This window comes from Camelina sativa, chromosome 10 (assembly GCF_030686135.1).
Source record: "Camelina sativa cultivar CO46 ecotype springtype chromosome 10, ASM3068613v1".
In the NCBI taxonomy this organism is placed as follows: Eukaryota; Viridiplantae; Streptophyta; class Magnoliopsida; order Brassicales; family Brassicaceae; genus Camelina; species Camelina sativa.
Window position 1 is genome coordinate 4,487,348 of NC_141889.1, and position 20,371 is coordinate 4,507,718.

General features: G+C 34.9%; 1 protein-coding gene and 4 pseudogenes across 6 annotated transcripts; 2 read left to right on the forward strand and 3 right to left on the reverse strand.

Annotated features, from left to right (window-relative positions):
* Window positions 1-651: 651 nt before the first annotated feature.
* LOC104717154 (tetraspanin-9-like) lies at window positions 652-1,916 on the forward strand (annotated as a pseudogene). Its single transcript, XR_015568173.1, has 2 exons — window positions 652-1,269; window positions 1,429-1,916. The product of XR_015568173.1 is annotated as a tetraspanin-9-like (transcript).
* LOC104717155 (WAT1-related protein At4g30420-like) lies at window positions 1,806-3,725 on the reverse strand (annotated as a pseudogene). The gene is made up of 7 exons (XR_015568172.1): window positions 3,478-3,725; window positions 3,202-3,276; window positions 2,994-3,110; window positions 2,683-2,926; window positions 2,427-2,585; window positions 2,203-2,354; window positions 1,806-2,122 (listed from the first exon to the last, which is right to left on the reverse strand). The product of XR_015568172.1 is annotated as a WAT1-related protein At4g30420-like (transcript).
* A 2,127-nt stretch (window positions 3,726-5,852) lies between these two features.
* LOC104720055 (WAT1-related protein At4g30420-like) lies at window positions 5,853-7,850 on the reverse strand. 2 transcript variants are annotated; one of them, XR_015569103.1, is made up of 7 exons: window positions 7,572-7,850; window positions 7,257-7,331; window positions 7,061-7,177; window positions 6,735-6,978; window positions 6,478-6,611; window positions 6,256-6,407; window positions 5,853-6,170 (listed from the first exon to the last, which is right to left on the reverse strand). XR_015569103.1 is itself a non-coding variant. In XM_010438024.3 (7 exons), the coding sequence occupies exons 1-7, from the start codon at window positions 7,748-7,750 to the stop codon at window positions 5,939-5,941; spliced, it is 1,158 nt and encodes a 385-aa protein (XP_010436326.1). In that variant the 5' UTR covers window positions 7,751-7,834; the 3' UTR covers window positions 5,853-5,938. The 2 variants fall into 2 exon arrangements, 1 of the variants encoding a protein (XP_010436326.1); XM_010438024.3 differs by having other exon boundaries at window positions 6,478-6,636; window positions 7,572-7,834.
* A 3,961-nt stretch (window positions 7,851-11,811) lies between these two features.
* Window positions 11,812-12,894, forward strand: LOC104717156 (transcription factor IBH1-like 1 pseudogene; annotated as a pseudogene). Its single transcript, XR_015568325.1, has 2 exons — window positions 11,812-11,965; window positions 12,134-12,894. The product of XR_015568325.1 is annotated as a transcription factor IBH1-like 1 pseudogene (transcript).
* Window positions 12,895-14,844: 1,950 nt separating this feature from the next.
* LOC104717157 (RING-H2 finger protein ATL13 pseudogene) lies at window positions 14,845-16,723 on the reverse strand (annotated as a pseudogene). Its single transcript, XR_015567770.1, has one exon. The product of XR_015567770.1 is annotated as an RING-H2 finger protein ATL13 pseudogene (transcript).
* Window positions 16,724-20,371: the final 3,648 nt, after the last annotated feature.

Genomic DNA, 20,371 nt, shown 5'->3' on the forward strand with positions numbered 1-20,371 from the left:
ACTTTTTTAAAATGATTATTTCTTAATCTGTGTGCTTTCACTCAAAACATCTTATATTTTGAAACAGAGAGAGTATTATATACTGTATATTTCCTCAATATATGAAGATCGAGATTGTACCAAACGAAACATCTCAAGATCAATTTGACGTGTCTATCATCAGTCTATTGTTGAGATTAATGGGATTATAGTGTAACGTCGTATATAAATTTTCTACAATCACAAATTCACAATGTTTCCAATCTATTGAAAAAAAGGAAATACGTGTGGAAATCATGCAAAAAAAGATCAGCTCTTTCACACGTTAAGTCATATGTGACACAATGTCGATATACCACTTTAATGAATTTCCGGAGATTGTGACCATCAAAAAAATATGGAAAGAGATCTGTAAAAAAAAATATTCTTAGTGATTCTTACAACAATAACTGAGATTTTATAGATCTTAAAACTTTAAATCACTCATTCGAAAGCACGTGAGAGTTATTGAGACATTCCTTAAGAAAACATTACTCAAAACTCAAAAGTACAAAACGTTTTGAAACCATTTGACGAAGAAGAGACATTAGTACTCGTCGTGTAGCCATATAAGGCAATAAAGAAAGTTCTTTACAAATCTCTTCACCTTCCTCCTCCTCTACGCGTTTCACTTCCCACTTTATAAATCCAAATTCACCCTTCCAAACCTAATCACACAACCATCACAACACAGATCCATTTCTTTGGTTTCTCCAAATCTTTGATTCTTCTTTCTTCAATCATCATCTCACCATGGTACGTTTTACTAACACCCTCGTAGGAATACTCAACTTCTTCGTCCTCCTCTCCTCGGTTCCCATACTCATAACCGGAATCTGGCTCAGCGCTAACGGCTCGACGCAATGCGAGCGGTTCCTCGACAAACCCATGATCGCTCTCGGCGCTTTCCTCACGATAGTTGCAATCGCTGGAGTCGTGGGATCTTGCTGCAGAGTGACGTGGCTACTCTGGTTCTATCTTTTTGTGATGTTCTTCTTGATCATCACTATTCTCTGTTTCACCATCTTTGCCTTTGTCGTCACTAGCAAAGGCTCCGGCGAAACTATCCCTGGAAAGGCTTAGAAAGAGTATAGGCTTGAGGCTTACTCTGATTGGTTGCAGAAGCGTGTCAACAACGCTAAACACTGGAGCAACATTAGAAGCTGTGTTTACGAGAGCAAGATCTGTTCTCGCTTCTCTGATCTTGAGCCTGTTTCTGCTTTCTACAAAGAACATCTCACTTCTCTTCAGGTAACCATTTCTGAAAATCCTTGACTCCAATTGATTTCAAGGGATGGCTCAAAAAGTTCAGTAATTAGGGTTCATAAGTTACAATTAATCTAACCTAATCGTTTGGATCATGAGTTTCTATGATTGAATTAATCTTGATTTGTTTGTTTTTGTTTACAGTCTGGTTGCTGCAAGCCTTCTAATGACTGTAACTTCACCTACATAAGCCCAACGACTTGGAACAAAACTTCAGAGACAAATAAAAACTCAGATTGTCAACTTTGGGACAGCCAGAAAGAGAAGCTATGCTACAATTGCAAAGCCTGCAAGGCCGGTTTCATAGACAACCTTAACACCTCGTGGAAAAGAACTGCGATTGTCAACATTGTCTTCCTTATAATCCTCATTATCGTCTATGGTATGGGATGTTGCGCCTTCCGGAACAACAAGCGAGAAGAGAGATATGCCCGTCCCAGTGGTTTCAACAATCCTTGATTTAGTCGTTTGTTTTATTTTCGTTAGGAGTATGTTAGTCTTCTTTTAAGCTAGACTTTTGATTTTTCATTAATAAAATCGTATTACGTTTATTTATTAAAGTAAAACAGATTTCAAAATTTATGAAACAGATGGAAGAATCTTGATTTATTTTAGTTGTTCATGTGTTTGAATTTCTTCTGTTAATTTGTTTTTGGAGAGAAGAGGATTCTTCAGATCTCCGTTACAGATTGCTGTCTCTGAAGAATCTTCGATATGAATCTTCACTTCTGAGTTCTGATCATTGTCTTTGTTCTGTTCGTGATTGATCATGACATCTTTTGCTTTACCCCATAACACAGTGTAAAGTCCCATTATAACCCCTAGTCCTCCGATTAAGCTATTCCAAAAAGATATAACAGATTATGTTTATGGATTGTAGTAATCTTAAGTTTTTCTTTAGAGTATTAATTTTCGTACCTTCCAGTGTAAATCTCTTCTTGGAAGAACAGAGCAGCCAAGATTGTGACAATGACTGTACAGAGAGGATTAAACAGCGCAGAGAACACCGGACCTCTCTTTGATATAGCCCATGCTTGGACTGTAAATGAAAGTGCCGACGCCCCAATTCCCTTACAAAACACATTTCATGATTAGATTTAATAAAAAAATCAAAAACACAGAGAAATGTTGTATGCACGTACTGCATAGAGACATGTGGCAAACTCGGAGTAGGAATGAAGAATCCAAGCGTTTGAGTCCTTCTCAAGGAAGAAAGTGACAACCGCACATTGCATTGTTCCAAATAAACACATCCATGCTGATAAAGAGAGGTTATCTGGATAATAGGTAGAGATTGGCACCTAGGGTTTTGTTGAAACAGAGTTCACTTCCCTTGTAAGACAAGAAACCTTACCAAAAAACAAGTTTATGTTCTATGGTTTGTTTAGTGAATTTTACCTGAAGTATAAGCCAAAATGACCAGCAAAGAGTGCTAGAGAACAAGAACAAACAACCAACTAACCACATGTTCTGGTCTTTAAGAACATTTCCCAATACCGATTTTGCTAGCGGTAAAGCTGATTCTGAGTTGAGAATCTTTGGTCCACGAAGCATAGTCATGGAGACAGCTCCTGCTACACAGAGGATCGTTCCTGCAATCTTGGCTAAGCCTCTTATATCCCGCAGATTCAGTTTCTCGTATCTAAATAACAGAAATAATTAGTATAACACACATCAATCACAATTTCCGTATGTGTATATGCATATACCCGGCGAGAAACGAGATGAGGAAGGTGATTGCAGGAATGATGTTACCAACGGCACTTCCCATGGACGATGAAGTTAAGTAAAGACCTTCAAGGTATAGATTTTGATTGATTGTAACGCTGCAAAGCAAATTAATAATACGAATCAGTTTAAAATTCATCTATCTGGAGTTCTTAAGAAATAAAAATTTCAACTTATATACACACTTACCCTATAAGCGAGACCACAAATATTAAAGAAAAGCTCTTTAGATCCAAAGATGCTATAGCTATCTTTGATTTTCTCCTACAATCCCAAAAAAAGACACATAGTAATGATAATAATTAACAATGAGATGTGATGTGAATAAACAATTTATATGAGATTGATTTTGAGTTTAAAGCCAATGAAATTTTACAAATTGCAAATGCACATTTTCATTTAGGGGATATAGAAATAGGTGATTTAGAAGCTAATTAAATTAGCTTAGGGATGATTTTTAATTACCTGGAGAAGTAGAGAAATAGAAAGATGAAAATGGTTGCAAAGGCTTGCCTATAGAGGATAAAAAACCCGAGGGCTTAATCCATTAACCAAAGTAGCTCTTGCAAATAGAGTCACTCCTGCATAACACAGTTGGATCATAATCATCGCCATTTCCGGCTTGTACTCCTCTATCTTCCCCATCTCTTCTCACTCTGTCTCTCTCCTTGTGAATCTTACTTTTTCTCTCTGCGTTCTCTATATATGTTCATGTTATGTGTAGAAGTGTTTATAGTGCTCGGAGGATCTTATTAAATTATACATAAACTATTAGTCATCATAGTGATAGTTAAATTATGTAGATGCTTAACAAATAATGTTTTTATTAGGTTGGCAAATACGACTTCTTTGTCATATTGTGGTTTTAATTTATTCATTTGGTTTTTAGTCGAAGTTGGATGTACTCGAGCGACGCCATATCATCTTTTGTTTTGGGAGTAGCAAGTTCTTCACGAAAGAAAGCCATTTTCGGATATTTTTTTGTGTTATGTTATGTTTAAATTCGAAGTTGTACAAAAGTACAATCAAATTCTGCCTCTCGATCAAGACCAATAGAGAGTTGGTTTAGTTTTGTTAAAAGAAAAAAGAAATTCGAATGTGTTTCCACGACTTGATAGCATGCATGTCAGCATGTGCGGCAGAGCTAGAAAGTATATTAAAATACTGAAATAGTATATAAACTTTTGAAAACATTAAACATTTGAAGTTCTTGTAAAGTAATTTACTTTTGTGACTAAACTGTTATATATGCTTTATAGCGACTACACACCATTTATTTTATTTTATTTTTTTGTCGGCCAACATTTCTATTATAAAGGGTTAAATACATCGTTTGTTCAACGTTAACAAATCCAAGAGATGACCAAAGGAGAATTCTTAACTCTAGTCTTTTTTACTAGTGTATCAGCCAATACATTATAATTTCTACTAATAAATTTAAATTTATGGAGACTATTACTCAAAGCAAGTATGTTTTTCAAGTATCCTTGAACTTCTTCAACATCTTCTAGTGGACTGTCTTGTTTTTGAATCTTATCCAAATAGGTATATATAACTTTTGAGTTTCCACATAAGGTAACTGGTTGATAGTCAATACGCTTGGTCTACACACCATTTCAAACACCAGTAGTTTTTCTTTTGAAACATTCTAATGTTCTATAGCGTTGTAATATATTGCAACTTTTCGTTTTATGATTGATTTTTAGTTACCAACAATCTCTATATATATATCACTTTATTTATATGTGGCTACTTGAAACCGTCTACATTTTTCAAAAAAACTACAGTTTCTTGACTCCATTCATAAAAAAAACTTTTATTAACATGGCATTTTTAATGTTTCTACCTGACAAATTTTAAAATTAATCAATTATGACACAGTTGTTTTTTTACTGACATTTGTAGATTTTGCTATTTTTGGTTATAATTTTATGGATTTGTCACTTTTTAAGATTTAAAACACACAAATTTACACATTATACTTGAAGCTTGTTGGTAACATTTTTTCTTACGATATAGTATTTGTTATTAAGTATGTATTGTACGAATAAATTTTTCCAAATGTTTATTTTTTTTTTAGTGACAAAAATGATAAATCTAAAATAGTTGAAACAAAATGGCAAATCCAAAAAAGTCTGAATAATGGCATATTCTGTAAAAATCCTTTTTAAAACCTTAAGTAGTTTTTTTGGACATTGGATCCTAGTACCAGAGATCTGATCATCTTAACATGACAGCTCTTTCCACAGTTTGTTGTATTTTGTTTGATTATTTGATCAATTAAATTATTAATAAGTGTACCACATGCAGTCATGCACTTATACGATCTCATGCATCGATCTAATGAATAAGAATATCTGCCTCTACAGATCAAGAAGAAGAGCAATTAATATTATTGAAATGCAATCGTAATGATACCCTAACTGGCCGTTCAATTAATATTATTCTCAACCTTCGTTAAATAAATCAGTTAACGACATTAATATTACTTTATCACTTTACATAAGCCCAACGACTTGGAAAAAAACGTTAGGAACACATAAAAACTCAGATTGCCAACTGTGGGACAGCCAGTAATAGAAGCTACAATTGCCATTTGCCAAGCTAAGTGGCCGGTCTCACAGACAACCTTAACAGCTCATGGAAAATAGTTGCGACTGTCAACATTGTCTTCCTTAGAATCCTCATTGTCGTCTACGGTATGGGATGTTGCGCATTCCGGATCAACAAGCGTCAAGCGAGAAGAGAGTTCTATATGCACGTTCCAATGGTTTCAACAATCCATGATTTCGCAGGGTTTTTTTTTTGCGTTAGGAGAGTATGTTTAAGCTAGACTTTGATTTTTCATTAATAAATCATGCATGTATTACGTTTTTCATTAATAAATCATGCAGCTTTCAAAACAGAAGAATGGAAGAATCTTGAATTAGTTTACTTGTTCATGTGTTTGAATTTCGTCTGTTGATTTGTGTTTGGAAAGAAGAGGGTTCTTCAGATCTCTGTTACAGATTGTTGTGTTTGAAGAATCTTCGATATGAATATTCACTTCTGAGTTCTGATCATTGTCTCTCATCTGTTCTTGATTCACCATGACATCTTTTGCTTTACCCCATAGCACAATGTAAAGTCCCATTATCACCCCTAATCCTCCGATCAAACTATTTCAAAATATCAGAAAAAAAAAGATAAAACATTTTATGTGTATGGATTGTAGTAGTGTTTAAAGAGAATTAATGTTCTTACCTTCCAGTGTAAATCTCTTCTTGGAAGAACAGAGCAGCCAAGATTGTGACAATTACTGTACAGAGAGGATTAAACAGTGCAGCGAACACAGGACCTCTCTTTGATATAGCCCAAGCTTGGACCGTAAACGAAAGTGCCGACGCCACAATTCCCTTACAAACGCATTTCATGATTAGAATATTTGCTTAGTAAAAAAAACAGAGAAATGTCGTATGTACGTACTGCATAGAGACATGTGGCAAACTCGGAGTAGGAATGAAGAATCCAAGCGTTTGAGTCCTTCTCCAGGAAGAAAGTGACAATCGCACATTGTATTGTTCCGAATAAACACATCCATGCTGATAAAGAGAGGTTATCTGGATAGTAGGTAGAGATTGGTACCTAGGGTTTTGTTGAAACAGAGTTCACTTTTCTTGCAAGGCAAGAAACTTTACAAAAAAAAAAGTTTTATGATATTTGGTTTATTTAATGAAGTTTACCTGAAGTATAAGCCAAAAGGCCCAGCAAAGAGTGCTAGAGAACAAGAACAAACAACCAACCAACCACATGTTCTGGTCTTTAAGAATATGTCCCATTACCGATTGAGCTAGCGGTATAGCTGATTCTGAGTTGAGAATCTTTGGTCCACGAAGCAGAGTCATGGAGACCGCTCCTGCTACACAGAGGATCGTCCCTGCAATCTTGGCTAAGCTTCTTATATCCCGGAGATTCACTTTCTCGTATCTAAAGATCAGAAACAATATTAGTTACACTAACACATCAATCTCGTTTTTCACAATTTCCATATAAATGTATATGCATATACCCGGCGAGAAATGAGATTAGGAAAGTGATTGCAGGAATGATGTTACTAACGGCACTTCCCATGGACGATGAAGTTAAGTAAAGACCTTCAAGGTACAGATTTTGATTGACGGTAAGGCTGCACGCAAATAATAAGAATAAGTCCTAAGAAATCTAAATTAAAACTTATATATATATATATATATATATACACTTACCCTATAAGCGAGACCAAAAATATTAAAGAGAAACTCCTTAGATCCAAAGATGAAATAGCTATCTCTGATTTTCTCCTACAATCCACAAATTATAAAGACACAGCGTAACCAGAAGAATTAACTATGTTAGAGACTTAGAGTCTTACATATATCAAAAGTTGGAACAATCTACATGAGATGTGACTCAGTTCAAAAAATGGAAATTTACATTGTCATTTAGGGAATATAGAGAAGGGTGACTTTGAAGGAAATATAACTTAAACAAATTATAAATTCACATTTCCGTTTGGGGGAGACGGGTGATTTTAATATTACCTGGAGAAATAGAGAAATGGGAAGATGAAAATGGTTGCAAAGGCTTGCCTATAAAGGATAAAAACCCGAGGGCTTAATCCATTAACCAAAGTAGCTCTTGCAGAAAGAGTCACTCCTGCATAACTCACTTGAATCATAGTCAGCGCCATTACCGGCTTGTACTCCTCTATCTTCCCCATCTCTTCTGTCTCCTATCCTATCTCTCTCCTTGTGAATCTCACTTTTTGCTCTCAATGTTCTCGATATATGTTCATGTTACAGTTACACCATCCCATCTCCAATAACTGCTTCTATATTTTCTTCTAAATATAGAGATCTCTAAAAATAGAATAGAGATTTACTCTTATGGTTACGTACCTTTATTTTTTTACTCCTAAATGAATATTATAAATTTATTATATTTTTATTTTGCTATTAATTTTTGGGATAACCATTTACTTTTAAAAGATTATGTTTACTTAAAAACTAAAACATTAGTACAAAACATTTTAAAAATAAATTTTCATTATTTCTCAACTTCAATTGGTGCATTAAGATCACACTTATCCTTAATTATCATGTAATGCAAAATTATATGTGTAGTCATTATATCATGATCACAGTTTTTCCAAAAAATGTGCTGGTCCTTTCACAATTGCAAAACGCGATTTAAGAATTACCATATTATTAATCACTTGTTTAAGATTTTAAGTTTATTTTGTTTAACTAGATGTTTTTATTTGACTTTTCTCTACTTAATATTCGTGCAAATGATAAATATTTAGATGTCTAAAACCCTTTTCTGCTAATGATCCTTTGTATTATAAGTTCACATTTTAACAATTGATCATTTTTTGGTGCAAAGAGAGGGATCCTCGATAACAAAGTAGGCGATACCAGAACAAATATATGCGAGAGAAGGTCACTTTACCTGAGACCTCCTTCCGCTAAAGTAACTACGGAAAGCTGAGCTCATTGAATCCCACTGAGAAGGATGTACAATAGATATAATGCATGTTTCTGGCCAAAATATGTATTTTGTTGCAAATCTTAGAGCATTAAAGGAACTTAGTCTTAGAGCATGATAAAGGCAGTCCAAATTAAAGTCTCATCGTGTAGTATTAAATGTCATCGTTATACGAGAGGAGAGAAACTTCCCATGTGGAAAACAAGTAAAAAACCACTCCTCCAACATCGATTAGCAACTAGCAGAATTTCAATTACAATTCAAAATTATGTTTCGTTGTAATTTGTTTTTCATGATGTACACCCGAATCTTGTTTTAACATGTTTGACAATGCTTATTTGGTTAGTACGTTGTGTTGCCATTTGCAAACATATATACAATGACGTTTTTATTATTATGTATTGCTTCGTAGTAAAGTCTTAATTCCTAACTAAGCTTTTCAAACTTCTCCGATAAAAAAACTACTTTAGCTAGTATTAAGTAATATAAGAGAAGGATAATTTTTCACTTTGTCCTTGGAAGAGTACGGAAGAAGCCACTAATCTTCCCTTGATTTAAGGGGACAAACATATCATTAAAAGAAGATTATGTTTGTTGATTTTATATTACACTCCAAAGTATTATCCAATTCAAATTATAAACAGTTACGTACTTTAATTGACTTTTGGTCTGTATCGGTCGTAGACTCGTAAATAGTTGATAGTAGATACCATGAAAGATGAAGCTAATCCACTCACTATTCCGTCGGTTGTACCTTTTAACTTCAAATTATTTCACATGGCCTACCTATAGTATAAATTTATCTTAAGTATATCAGATAAAGTTGAATGAGAAATAGTTAATCGGTAACATTATGATTATATTTAAAACTGATTATATTAAATTTTAAAACATATTTCTTCGTTTCAGATTATACAATGTTCTAGCCTTCCTTAATATCTGATATCAGTTTTTCATTTGATTAATACATTTGATTATGAATAAAACATGATATTTTAATAAACATATGCATTACATTTTAATGTCATCTAATAGTTAAAACTCTAGATTTATCCCCTCATGACTTTTATGTTCTCTGATCTTGATTACGTCCAAGAGTTAAAAGTCTAGGTTAATTCCATTTTTTTTCTTTCTTTTCTTAATAATGAACCATTCTATGTTCTCTCTTGATTTCTTCTATCTAATCACCATGATGAGTGATGAAAGTAAATTATCAGCCACGCCACCAATGATCTCAAACATTATTTATATACTTTAGCTACATATGTCTACAGTTACCTCGATAAAAATTATTCTGCAATGTCAATCCCAAAGGTCTTTTGCGAATTCAAGTACGAGATATATCTATGTAGATCAGAATTGGTGTTCTAGATTCAAAATACTAAAAACAACTTGATTGTACGTACAACCAATCCTCAAATATTGGAAAATTATCAAACTATTATAACAATCGACCTGTCAGTAAATCTGAATTTCTTACGTGTCAAATGAAGTTGAATCATATCACAGCCGTCCCTCTCAGAGACAAGAAATGAGGACCACCGTTGAATACACTCCTTGGTGAGCGAAAAAAATTGTAAAAGATGAACCAATAGGTCCCTCATTCCTGATCGACAAGGGTCCCTCCACGTGTGCACATGCGCGCTTCGGTGGACGCGTGCGTGTAAGAGCTAGCATTGCCCCGTAACGACGTCGTAAGGTATGTATCGGATGTTTTAAGGCACAAAATAAATTTGGACAGCCTAGTGACGACATGAGATGGTGGGCGTGTAGAGAGTTTGGAGAATGATTGTTGAGATTCCCGTAAATTACGGAGATCCATTGGAAAATAAATTCTCTCACACACCAGACGACGATCCATGTTCGATGTATTTTGTTCGACAAAAACAAATTTTAGTTATATATCAAAACTATTTCTCCTTCTTTATTTATTAGTATAAAACATCAACTTCTCTATATATATTCACATGAATCTATTAATATCACTATCATCCATGTCTTATATTCATGCACATCTATCAGTATCATTTTTCGTTTTCTCGATTTAAATATCCAAAGTATTTTTAATTTCTTTTTGTCAACAATTATTATTGTTTCTTTTCTCAAAACCAGCCTTTCCCAAAGTTTGCGGATCGCCACGTTTTCACCACTAAAACCCTTGATGTTATTTGTTGTTGTATGTGTGTTTAAAAAGTTATGGCACAGTTATTGTCGTGACCATGATCAGTTTCATACTATTTGATACGTAGTTGTGAATGTATCACTATTAGCATGAAAACAAAAGTGAAATAATTCACCGTGTGTAAACACGGTGTGCAGTGAAAGGAATAATAAAATTTGAGAATTTTATTTTTTTATGTATATATATTATTGATCAATAATTGGTTGGGATGATAATATTGATCGGTATAATTTATCACTAAAATCCTACTATGATCATTTATAAATATCATTCACAGATTCACTCATCGTTTGACAATAATCAAACTGAAGTTTACTCGATAAAGTGAACAGATTACATTAACAGAAAATAACCATGACATCCACGCACTCACAATCGTCAGAATCAGCTATATATTATAAACAAGCATCCATTAATGCATTGATTACTAGTTATACACGTTTAATTTGATATAACCTTTTCGTTATGATGGACGGGCCTAACAATTTATAATCAAACAGACTATTTAATCCATGGTAGGTATAAAATTATAATGTTGATGGAGCTAGGTCTCAATATGCAACATTGGAGAATCACAACTTGTACGTAATACTTTACGTTCTTTAACATATTAATTCTCAAAATTGAGATAAATGTTTCCGCTATTGTGTTCTAATTAAGTAATGACACCAATTCAAAGATAATCTACATTATTTCGCGTGCTTATATAATGTCGTGATCGACAGCGCTGATTGATAAGGTTGCCAGACAGAGATTATATGTTAGATAAACTTACATACATATTAACATATTATATTCAGCGCGAGATAGTTATACTGGTCACTTAGTGTGATAAAGAATACACCCCCCACCCAATGAAGTTGCGCAGTTGATAGAAAACAAACGAAGATACGCATAAAACGTTATATATAAACATGAACATGATCATCCGCATACAAATATAATTGCAAAACTTAATACATCATCACAAATTTTCGGCGGAAACAAATAATAATCGACAAAAGTTTCCTAAATTATAGGGTAATACAAAAGGAAACGTGGGCCATGGACAGCATGTGCATGCATGTGCTTCTCCTATCTCCTATTGCCCCCACCATTTTCCCTCTCCTTTTGAAACAATTAAAATAGCCCCTTTCCTTCTCCTTTCTCTTTCCCTTACCTCTCTTTCTATCTCTCTCGTCGAGTTCACGAATTCGTGAGGTGACGGCAGATTTGTTCTTACCAATCTTTGACGACACTTGAAGAAATACAAATTTCTTTAAAAAGGTATGTGTTCATGTCTCTTTTGGTTATGATAAGGAACCCTAAACGGAAAAATAACCTGGTGATTATGATTTGATGTATGTGCATCATGGATGATTACTTTATTATACTTATATTTATTTTTACTGAATAGAATTACTCACAATTGTGTATATTTTCTTACTTGATTAGGATTTAATAGGATGCAGCCTACGAGCTCAATGAATGAAGAATTCCTAAAGAAATGGCAAATGGGTCTTCAAGTTTGTCGTCCTTCGATAGACAACGCGAGCGTCTCCGAGAGAAAGAAAGCAATAAAGCTCTCCGCAGATGTTGCCATGGCGTCTCTAAGAAAAGGAACAACTTGTTGGAGCCGAGCCCTAATCCAGAAAACCGCTACCGAGGACAACTTCCTCGTACGTCAGATGCTCTCCGGCATCAAAGCAGAAGCTTTAATCAACAAGAAGTTGCCTAAGAAGGTTGTTTGCCATAGGAAGATCGTGAGACGAAGCAAGAATATCTTGAGGAGGAAAGCAAAATCAGCAAGCGAAGAGGCAGCAGAAAAAGCTAAGAGGCTCGTCAAGAGACGGACTCAAGGGTTGAGAAACGTTGTCCCCGGTGGAGAGTTAATGAGCAATGACGTATTGTTGCTACAAGAAACTTTAGACTACATTGTGTCGCTTCAAACGCAAGTGAATGTTATGAGGAGTATTGTTGATGCTGCTGAGGCCGGAAATGAGCAGTAAATGATATTTTTATATTTTTACGGAGATTATTTGTGTGAAAGCATGACCTTTCTCGGATCATTGCTGGTTGTTAGAAACCGTATATTAGTCCAAATATTGAAATTTTCATACGAGGATGGAGAGATCTTATAGTAAGCCATTTTGTACATAAGAAATTTATACGACGCTTATAGAAAGTTTCTGCTACTTAATGGTGGTTTGATTAAAGCATTTGTTAGCAATTTTGTTTCTTATGGTTATAATTGTCGTTCGGTTGCATTTAATTTTGTTACTGTTATAGAGGTTTAATATGTCTTATGACTTCGATTGCTTTTCTTGGCAAGTTTTGTCGTTTAAAAGAAGAAAAAAGACAACTGTTGTTTAATACAAGAATAGGAAAACCATATGTGGGGAATACATCATATCCGGTTCAATTTTATTCGTTGATATACAACAGCTCAACCATAAAGTGGAATAATTCAAATATGTTTTGATGTAATACATTTAGTTAGAGTCCAACTCTGCAAGAAGAATTGATATTAGCTCATATGCGTTGTCCAACTTATAGAACAAATATATATGACTCTTTTCTGACTAGGCGCTATTTCGTTAGACATTTTTCTGAAAAGGATATATATAGTAGAACCGAACAAACAATAAGTCTCAACGTGTAAAAAAAAAAAAAAAACTCATTCCTTTTTTATATGTACTTCATGTTCCATCAATCAGCATAATTTAATATTTTGCTAAGGAAAAAAAAAACACTTATTCTTCACGGTTCATTCATTTTTTCCCTGCCCAAAGTTTAACAGCAAGCTTGATATTTTATTAGATTATTAGGCCGAGCCCAGTTTGTCATTAATTGGACTCTTGAAATGGTTTGTAAACATTCTTGTTAACCAGTCCAATCTAAATGTCGTCACTGCTTGACGTTTTATCGTATTCAAAACGACATGTGGTCTTCTATTTTTAATGTTTTGAGGACTTTGTGAGTTCTTCTGACTTACTTGACTTTTTCTTTTTGGTAGTTTGTTGTGGAGGAAGTAAATCATTATGTAACTAAACGACTGACTTTTCATTTTGTAGGTTAGTCAAACATTAGGACAAAGTTGTCTCAAACTATTTAGAGCTCTCTATATTTCTTCACGTTCTAGTATATGAATTATGTTTTTGACATTCAAATTCTAGCATATGGTCCAAACAAGAACTAAGAAACACTTTCACCAAAACATGTATCTCACTAATATAGAAAGATACGCCATATATGGTTATTTTTTCCTTCTTACTATTAGTATATTTTTCTTCTTCTCTCAAAATTGGGATGAATTAAATTTGCACAAAAAACAATGTTATTAACGTTATAAAAGTATATGTATGTTGTCATACAATAAAAGACTAAGTGACTAGTGGGCATGTAACCCAACTGCTTCCATGCCCCCTTATTAATTCATCAATTAATGCAAAACTTTAGCCATTCAACACTAAAACATAAATACGTATGTATACACACACATACAAACATTCATATACACAGTAGTAGTATAACATCGCACAAGAATTAAGATGTCACTCTTTTGTTGTATGAGCAATTGCCTTAATTCAATGCAACTGTCTTACCACCACACCCACTTCTTATCTAATGCTCCACAAGAAAGAAAATAAAAACCAAATAAACAAAGAGAAAACTCATTCCTTCAAGATTCTTAGAATAATGGTTTGTTTCTCAAATATAAACTTTATGAATAATTGTTTTATTGTTGAAGAGAAAAATTCATATTAATCATACAAACATATGGTTAACAGTTTCTACTGAACAAATATAGTATGGATGACCAACTTTGGTCTGAAATTATTACCTACCAACACTAAATTCAGAATTTTATCTGAAGAAATCTGATTACAAAAATACAATTGTCTCAAATATGAACTATACATTACACACCGTTTAATATAGTCACATTAGAAAGTATTACGGTTTCTTCAATTAGCTTTCACGTGAAGAAGAATCATACAAAATTACAAATGGTTTGTATCTTTGGCACTTTTAGTTGCTGTCTAATTCACTCATTCGTTACATTTAATTGAGTCCCTTTCTGGTTAGATGGATAGCTTAAATCGACTATTATTAAATGTTATATCATATATTTAAGAACTGAAAAAGATTTACCAAACAATATATGAGGGCACCAAAATGTTTTCAATCTATGTCTAAAAATATATATCTCCTCCACACCACGTTTCTACAATGATTCATCTGTTTTGCACTTATGACTAACACACAGAAACAATTGAAAAAAAGTAAACTAAATTTGGAAAATAATAATAAAAAGATATAGAAACTAGACATTAGATGGAGAAGAAGAATGAACAACCTTGTTTTGTCTCCCTGCTAACCAAAGCATAGTTCTCCTAGCAAAAGATGGTGTTTTTGTCTCCAAAGACTCCGAGTTCTCTCTCTTTTGATTATCTTCTTCACAACCGCTATCGATCTTCGCATCCTGAAGACTCCGCTGATTCGATAACCCGAATGAGAATGTTCTTCCGGAAGACGAAGAAACCAATGAACCATCCTCTTTGCCTTGAACTTTACTATGCTTCTCCTTCTTCCCCCTTAACCAAATTTTCGAAACTGAAAAGCTCTCTCTTTCTACTACATTCTTCTTGGTCGTCCCTTCTTCCGCGATTCTCATCGATCCGCTCCCATTGAATTTCAATCTCCCTGTTGGATCAAACCCGCATTCGGACATAGCGGTCCTATGACCGGGCAAGCGAGGGTTCTTGCTTGATGGTTTCTTGGTAGAAACATGAACCTTAAGAGCCGTTTCTTCATCCATTATATACTCATATGATCCCATTGAAAAACACCTCCTCTCATCTAAAGTACTACTATTATTACCAATGTTGTTGTTGCTGTTACTACTACCTTCACCTATATCTATATTCCTAAATTTCCCAAGCTTAACCGCAAAAGGAACAACCTTTCCAACCAAACCACCCATTTCACCATCCGGGTCACGACCCGAGTCGACCCGGGTTAATCCAAGATCATTGTTTCCGCTCAGATGAGAATTGGAATGTGAATGAGCATTAGACACGTCATTATCATCATTCGTAGCCACACAAGCTGCACCACCTTCTCCAATCACTCTCGAGCTATGATCACTTGCGGACTCGAGAACGAGGAGGAAAGAAGAACGAGGATCTTGGTGAGAAGAGAGATCAGAGAGGAGACTAGATCTGCACAAGGGACAAGTTGAGTGAGAGAGAAGCCAAGTATCGATACAATCCATGTGAAAGGCGTGGCTGCATTTAGGCAAAAGCCTGAGCTTGTCCTCTGTTTCGAACTCACAGAGACACACCGCACAATCAAAAGGGTAGTTCTTGAGACCGATTATGGATTTGTAATGGAAAACAGGTAACGTGTCGATGAAGGATTGGTCAACTCCAGAATCATGGAGGTGAAAAAGCTGTTGAAGCTGGCCTTGAAGAGCTGTGACGTTGTCGAAGTAATCTTCTCTGTCTCTACTCGATGGTGTGAGGAGGAACCTGACTAAAAGATGAAGGAGACCAGAGATGAAGAAGATGATTGATAGGATTATGATTATCAAGAGAATGCTTGGACTGATTTTGCTGTTTAGATCGAAGGTTCCGTTGGATCGGAGAGATAAAGATGATTCGAGTGGTGGTGGTGGTGGTGGTGGAAGTGATGAAGGAGAGAGGTAACTCAGAGTTGTTTTGATTTCCGGGAACATATTTTCCCGAGAAAATTTCATGGGTTTGTGAGAGAGAGAGAGAAAGGAGAATTTAAAAGGAAGACTCAAGCTTGTTGGTTTCAGACATGGAAGAAGCTCTCAAGAGAAAGAGAGAGAGATAGAGAACTTTGCTCTGTTTTGTTTTGTTTTTTTTTTGTTTTCAAGATTTGGTTTGTAAGAGGAAAGAGAGAGAGAGAGTGATGAATAAGAGAATTACAGGTTGGACCATATTGATGATGACAGAAGAGAAAATTTTCATTAAAGATATCAACAGTTACACCAAGAAGGGTGTGCTTCTTGAATCTGCTGGTTTTACGAAATTTATAGTATATGTTAAAAAATAAAATAAATAAATGGAATTGGATCTGATCAAAAACCTAAAGACATGCAAAGTCAATCAAAGATTAGTTTAAGCGAAGAAACAAACCAGAGAATTGAGTAAAATTAATTAATTGTTTTTGAATAATATATTGTGATCTCACCAAATCCCATGCTCCCCTCATTTAAATCAACAAGACAAAGAACACCACCACTACTTTACAATCCACAAGATTAAAAAATTACAGTAAGTATTAACTTCATAGATAATTTCAAAATCATATCGTATTTATTGTGTGTATTAAATTCGTATATTTTCATAAAAATAATACTTCACCATTTGTCTGTACACCCAAATTAAACCAGATAAGATTAAGAAAATATCTCATGAAAAGAACATGACTCCTAATATTGAGCTAGACAAACCAAATTCCAAACTATTAGTATTTCAAGATTGTTCTTATTAGTATTTTATACATTCAATTTCTTTGTCTTTCTTTTCGTTGTATAACTATTTTCTACATATTTTTTTCCCTGCTTTCGTGTTACGGTGTTATTTAATTAGTGTAGGGTTCAAGTATTTTTAATTAGTGTAGGGTTCAAAAATAATACGAGTGGAGCGGGACGACAAGAAATATCATAGTAATACTTTTTTCAAATAGAAAATAAATGTAAATTATAGCTGAATGACGAAATCATTAAATTTTGGAACGAACCAGCAACTATTTTTCTTTCTTTTTTGACGTCAGGCAATTTAAGCGAATGAGCTTATTAAAAACGTCGGTAGCTGTTTGTTGCTCAAATGTATTCAGAAACAAAACTACACATACAAATGTGTATTGGGTGTGGGATAGAGAACAACTAGACACATTTGTGAATGTATGTTAAATGTATAAACACATTTGGAAACTGAAAGATGTGGAAGGAACGGATATATAGGACAAGAGGACACGGATGCAGCAGCAGTGCAAACTCTCTGTGTTATCGAGATTTGGTGGGTACCACTTTTCTTAAGTCAAACCAGAAGAAAACACTTTCCTTTTTTTCCATTTTTTTTTTATTTATTTAGAAGTTTGAACTTATAGGTTTACACAAATAAATACCTATTTTCACTTTCTTTTTTCACACGAAACTCTCAAAAGGCTGTGCTTTGTTTACTATTTAGAAGTCTAGAAATATACGACTGTGGAATGGCCAGAAAAAAAAAACGATATATTTTTGTTATGGAACTAGTTTTGGGCAGTGGATCAACTTTTTGATTGTACTGAAAAAGGAGAGAAAACAAGAAATCAGCATTATAAGAAGGTTCGGTTCCTTTTCATTTTAGGATCACTGGAGGCGAATCTTGTGTTACGCACTTTTGATTCATTTAAATGAATTTACCAAAAAAATGTGTTGGAAAAAAAAGTGCATATGTTGACAAAAGTTAGAAACACCGGTTAGAAAGATAAAAGGAAATTAATATAATCTGGTTACTATTTTGATTTGACGGAACAATTGTTGGTGTAAGCTTGAAATAGCTTGAAGATCAAGCTAAGTATATTTAGGAGATATCTAAATATACATATCTAAAGATTTATGAGTTATTTAATTTATGTAATATTTCCTAAAAGGTTTGTAGGATGAATATTTACCTCTTCTCTATATAAACGCTAATGTTGAGTTGTGACATTAGACGTGAGAGAATATAGAGATTCGAGAGAAGAGAGCTTAAATTTTGAGTGATTTTCTTAAGCAAATAAAGTGAGTTTTACTTTTATTCTTCTTGCAATTTCTTAAATCTTGATTCAATATTTGGTATCAGAGCAAGTATTGAATCAAACGTAATTTTTGAGAGAAAGTTTTTGAGAAAATCATGGGTGACATCGTTCTTGCCAAGCCAAAAGAAGGTAACTCTTCTAGCATCCAGTCCGATGTTGAACGCTGTGAATTATACAGTGTGGGCGATGCGTATGAAGGTATTACTCAAGGTGAACAAGGTTTGGGAGTCTATCGAACCCGGATCAGACAACGGAGACCACAACAACTTGGCTAGAGCTCTTTTGTTCCTCAACAGAACGGAGGAATAGAACGGAGTGGTAGAGAGGAGGAATAGAACATTAATGGAGATGACCAGGAGCATGTTGAAACATATGAATGTACCCAATTACTTGTGGGGTGAGGCGGTAAGACATGCTACATACCTTCTAAACAGAGTTGCAACAAGGGTTTTGATAGAGAAAACTTCGTACGAGGCCTTCAAGGGACGGAAACCAAACATCGAGCATCTTCGTGTTTTTGGGTGTATTGGGTTCGCGAAAGCAGAGACACCACTGCTCAAGAAGTTGGACGAACGTTCAAGACCGTTAGTTCACCTCGGTACGGAACCTGGGTCGAAGGCTTATCGGTTACTAAACCCAACTACTCGAAGAATTGTGGTCAGTAGGGACGTGGTCTTTGATGAATCAAAAGGTTGGGAATGGAGCAGTGTGGTTAGTGAAGAATCTGAAAAACCAGGAATGCTAAGATTAAAGTTTGGTGAGTTTGGAAACAATGGTCTTCAAGGAGAAGATGCAGACGAAGATGGAAATCCAGAAGAAGAACACAATCGAGAGGAGAAAGATGAGAGTGTCGATGATGGGGATGAAGCATCGATCGATACTCCCAAGCATGATGGAGATGAAGCATCGATCGATGCTCCCAGGCTTGAAACAGAGAGTGTCTCTCTACAAGAACAGAATCAGCCGACGTTGAGGAGATCACAACGACAAGTCATAAAGCCCAAATATCTTGATGATTATGTTTTGATGGCTGAATTGGAGAGTGAGAAACTGCTACAAGTAATGAATGAAGAACCATGGGATTATGATGAAGCCAAACAGTTTAAAGCATGGAGAGAAGAGTGTGAAGAAGAAATTTGTTCCGTTGAAAGGAACAAAACTTGGGACTTAGTTGATCTTCCTTCTGGAGTTAAGCCAATTGGTTTGAAGTGGGTGTTTAAGTTGAAAAAAAACATAGATGGAAGCATTAACAAACACAAAGCAAGGCTGGTGGCTAGTGGTTATGTGCAGAAACACGGCGTTGACTTCGACGAGGTGTTTGCTCCGGTAGGAAGGATTGATACGGTACGGTTCATCATTGCAATGGCAGCTTCTCACGGATGGGAAGTTCACCATCTTGACGTCAAAACCGCGTTTCTTCACGGTGAACTAAAGGAAGTAGTGTACGTAACTCAGCCGGAAGGATTTACAGTCGACGGAGGAGAGGATAAAGTGTATAAGCTGAATAAAGCACTTTACGGATTAAGACAAGCACCTAGAGCTTGGAATCACAAGCTAAACGAAATTCTTAAGGAGCTCAAGTTCATAAGGTGCTTGAAGGAGCCGTCACTGTAGCGTAAACAAGAACAAGGTCACCTTCTTCTTGTCGCAGTCTATGTGGATGATCTCTTGGTCATAGGTTCGAGTTTAAGCATGATACTCGATTTCAGGAGAGGAATGGCCTCAAAGTTTGAAATGAGTGACTTGGGAAAATTGACTTATTACCTTGGAATCGAAGTTGTTCAGTTTCACGGTAGTATTGTGCTCAAAAAAGAGAAATATGCGGAGAAGATTCTTGAGGAAGCAGGAATGAGTAATTGCAATCCAGTTCACATA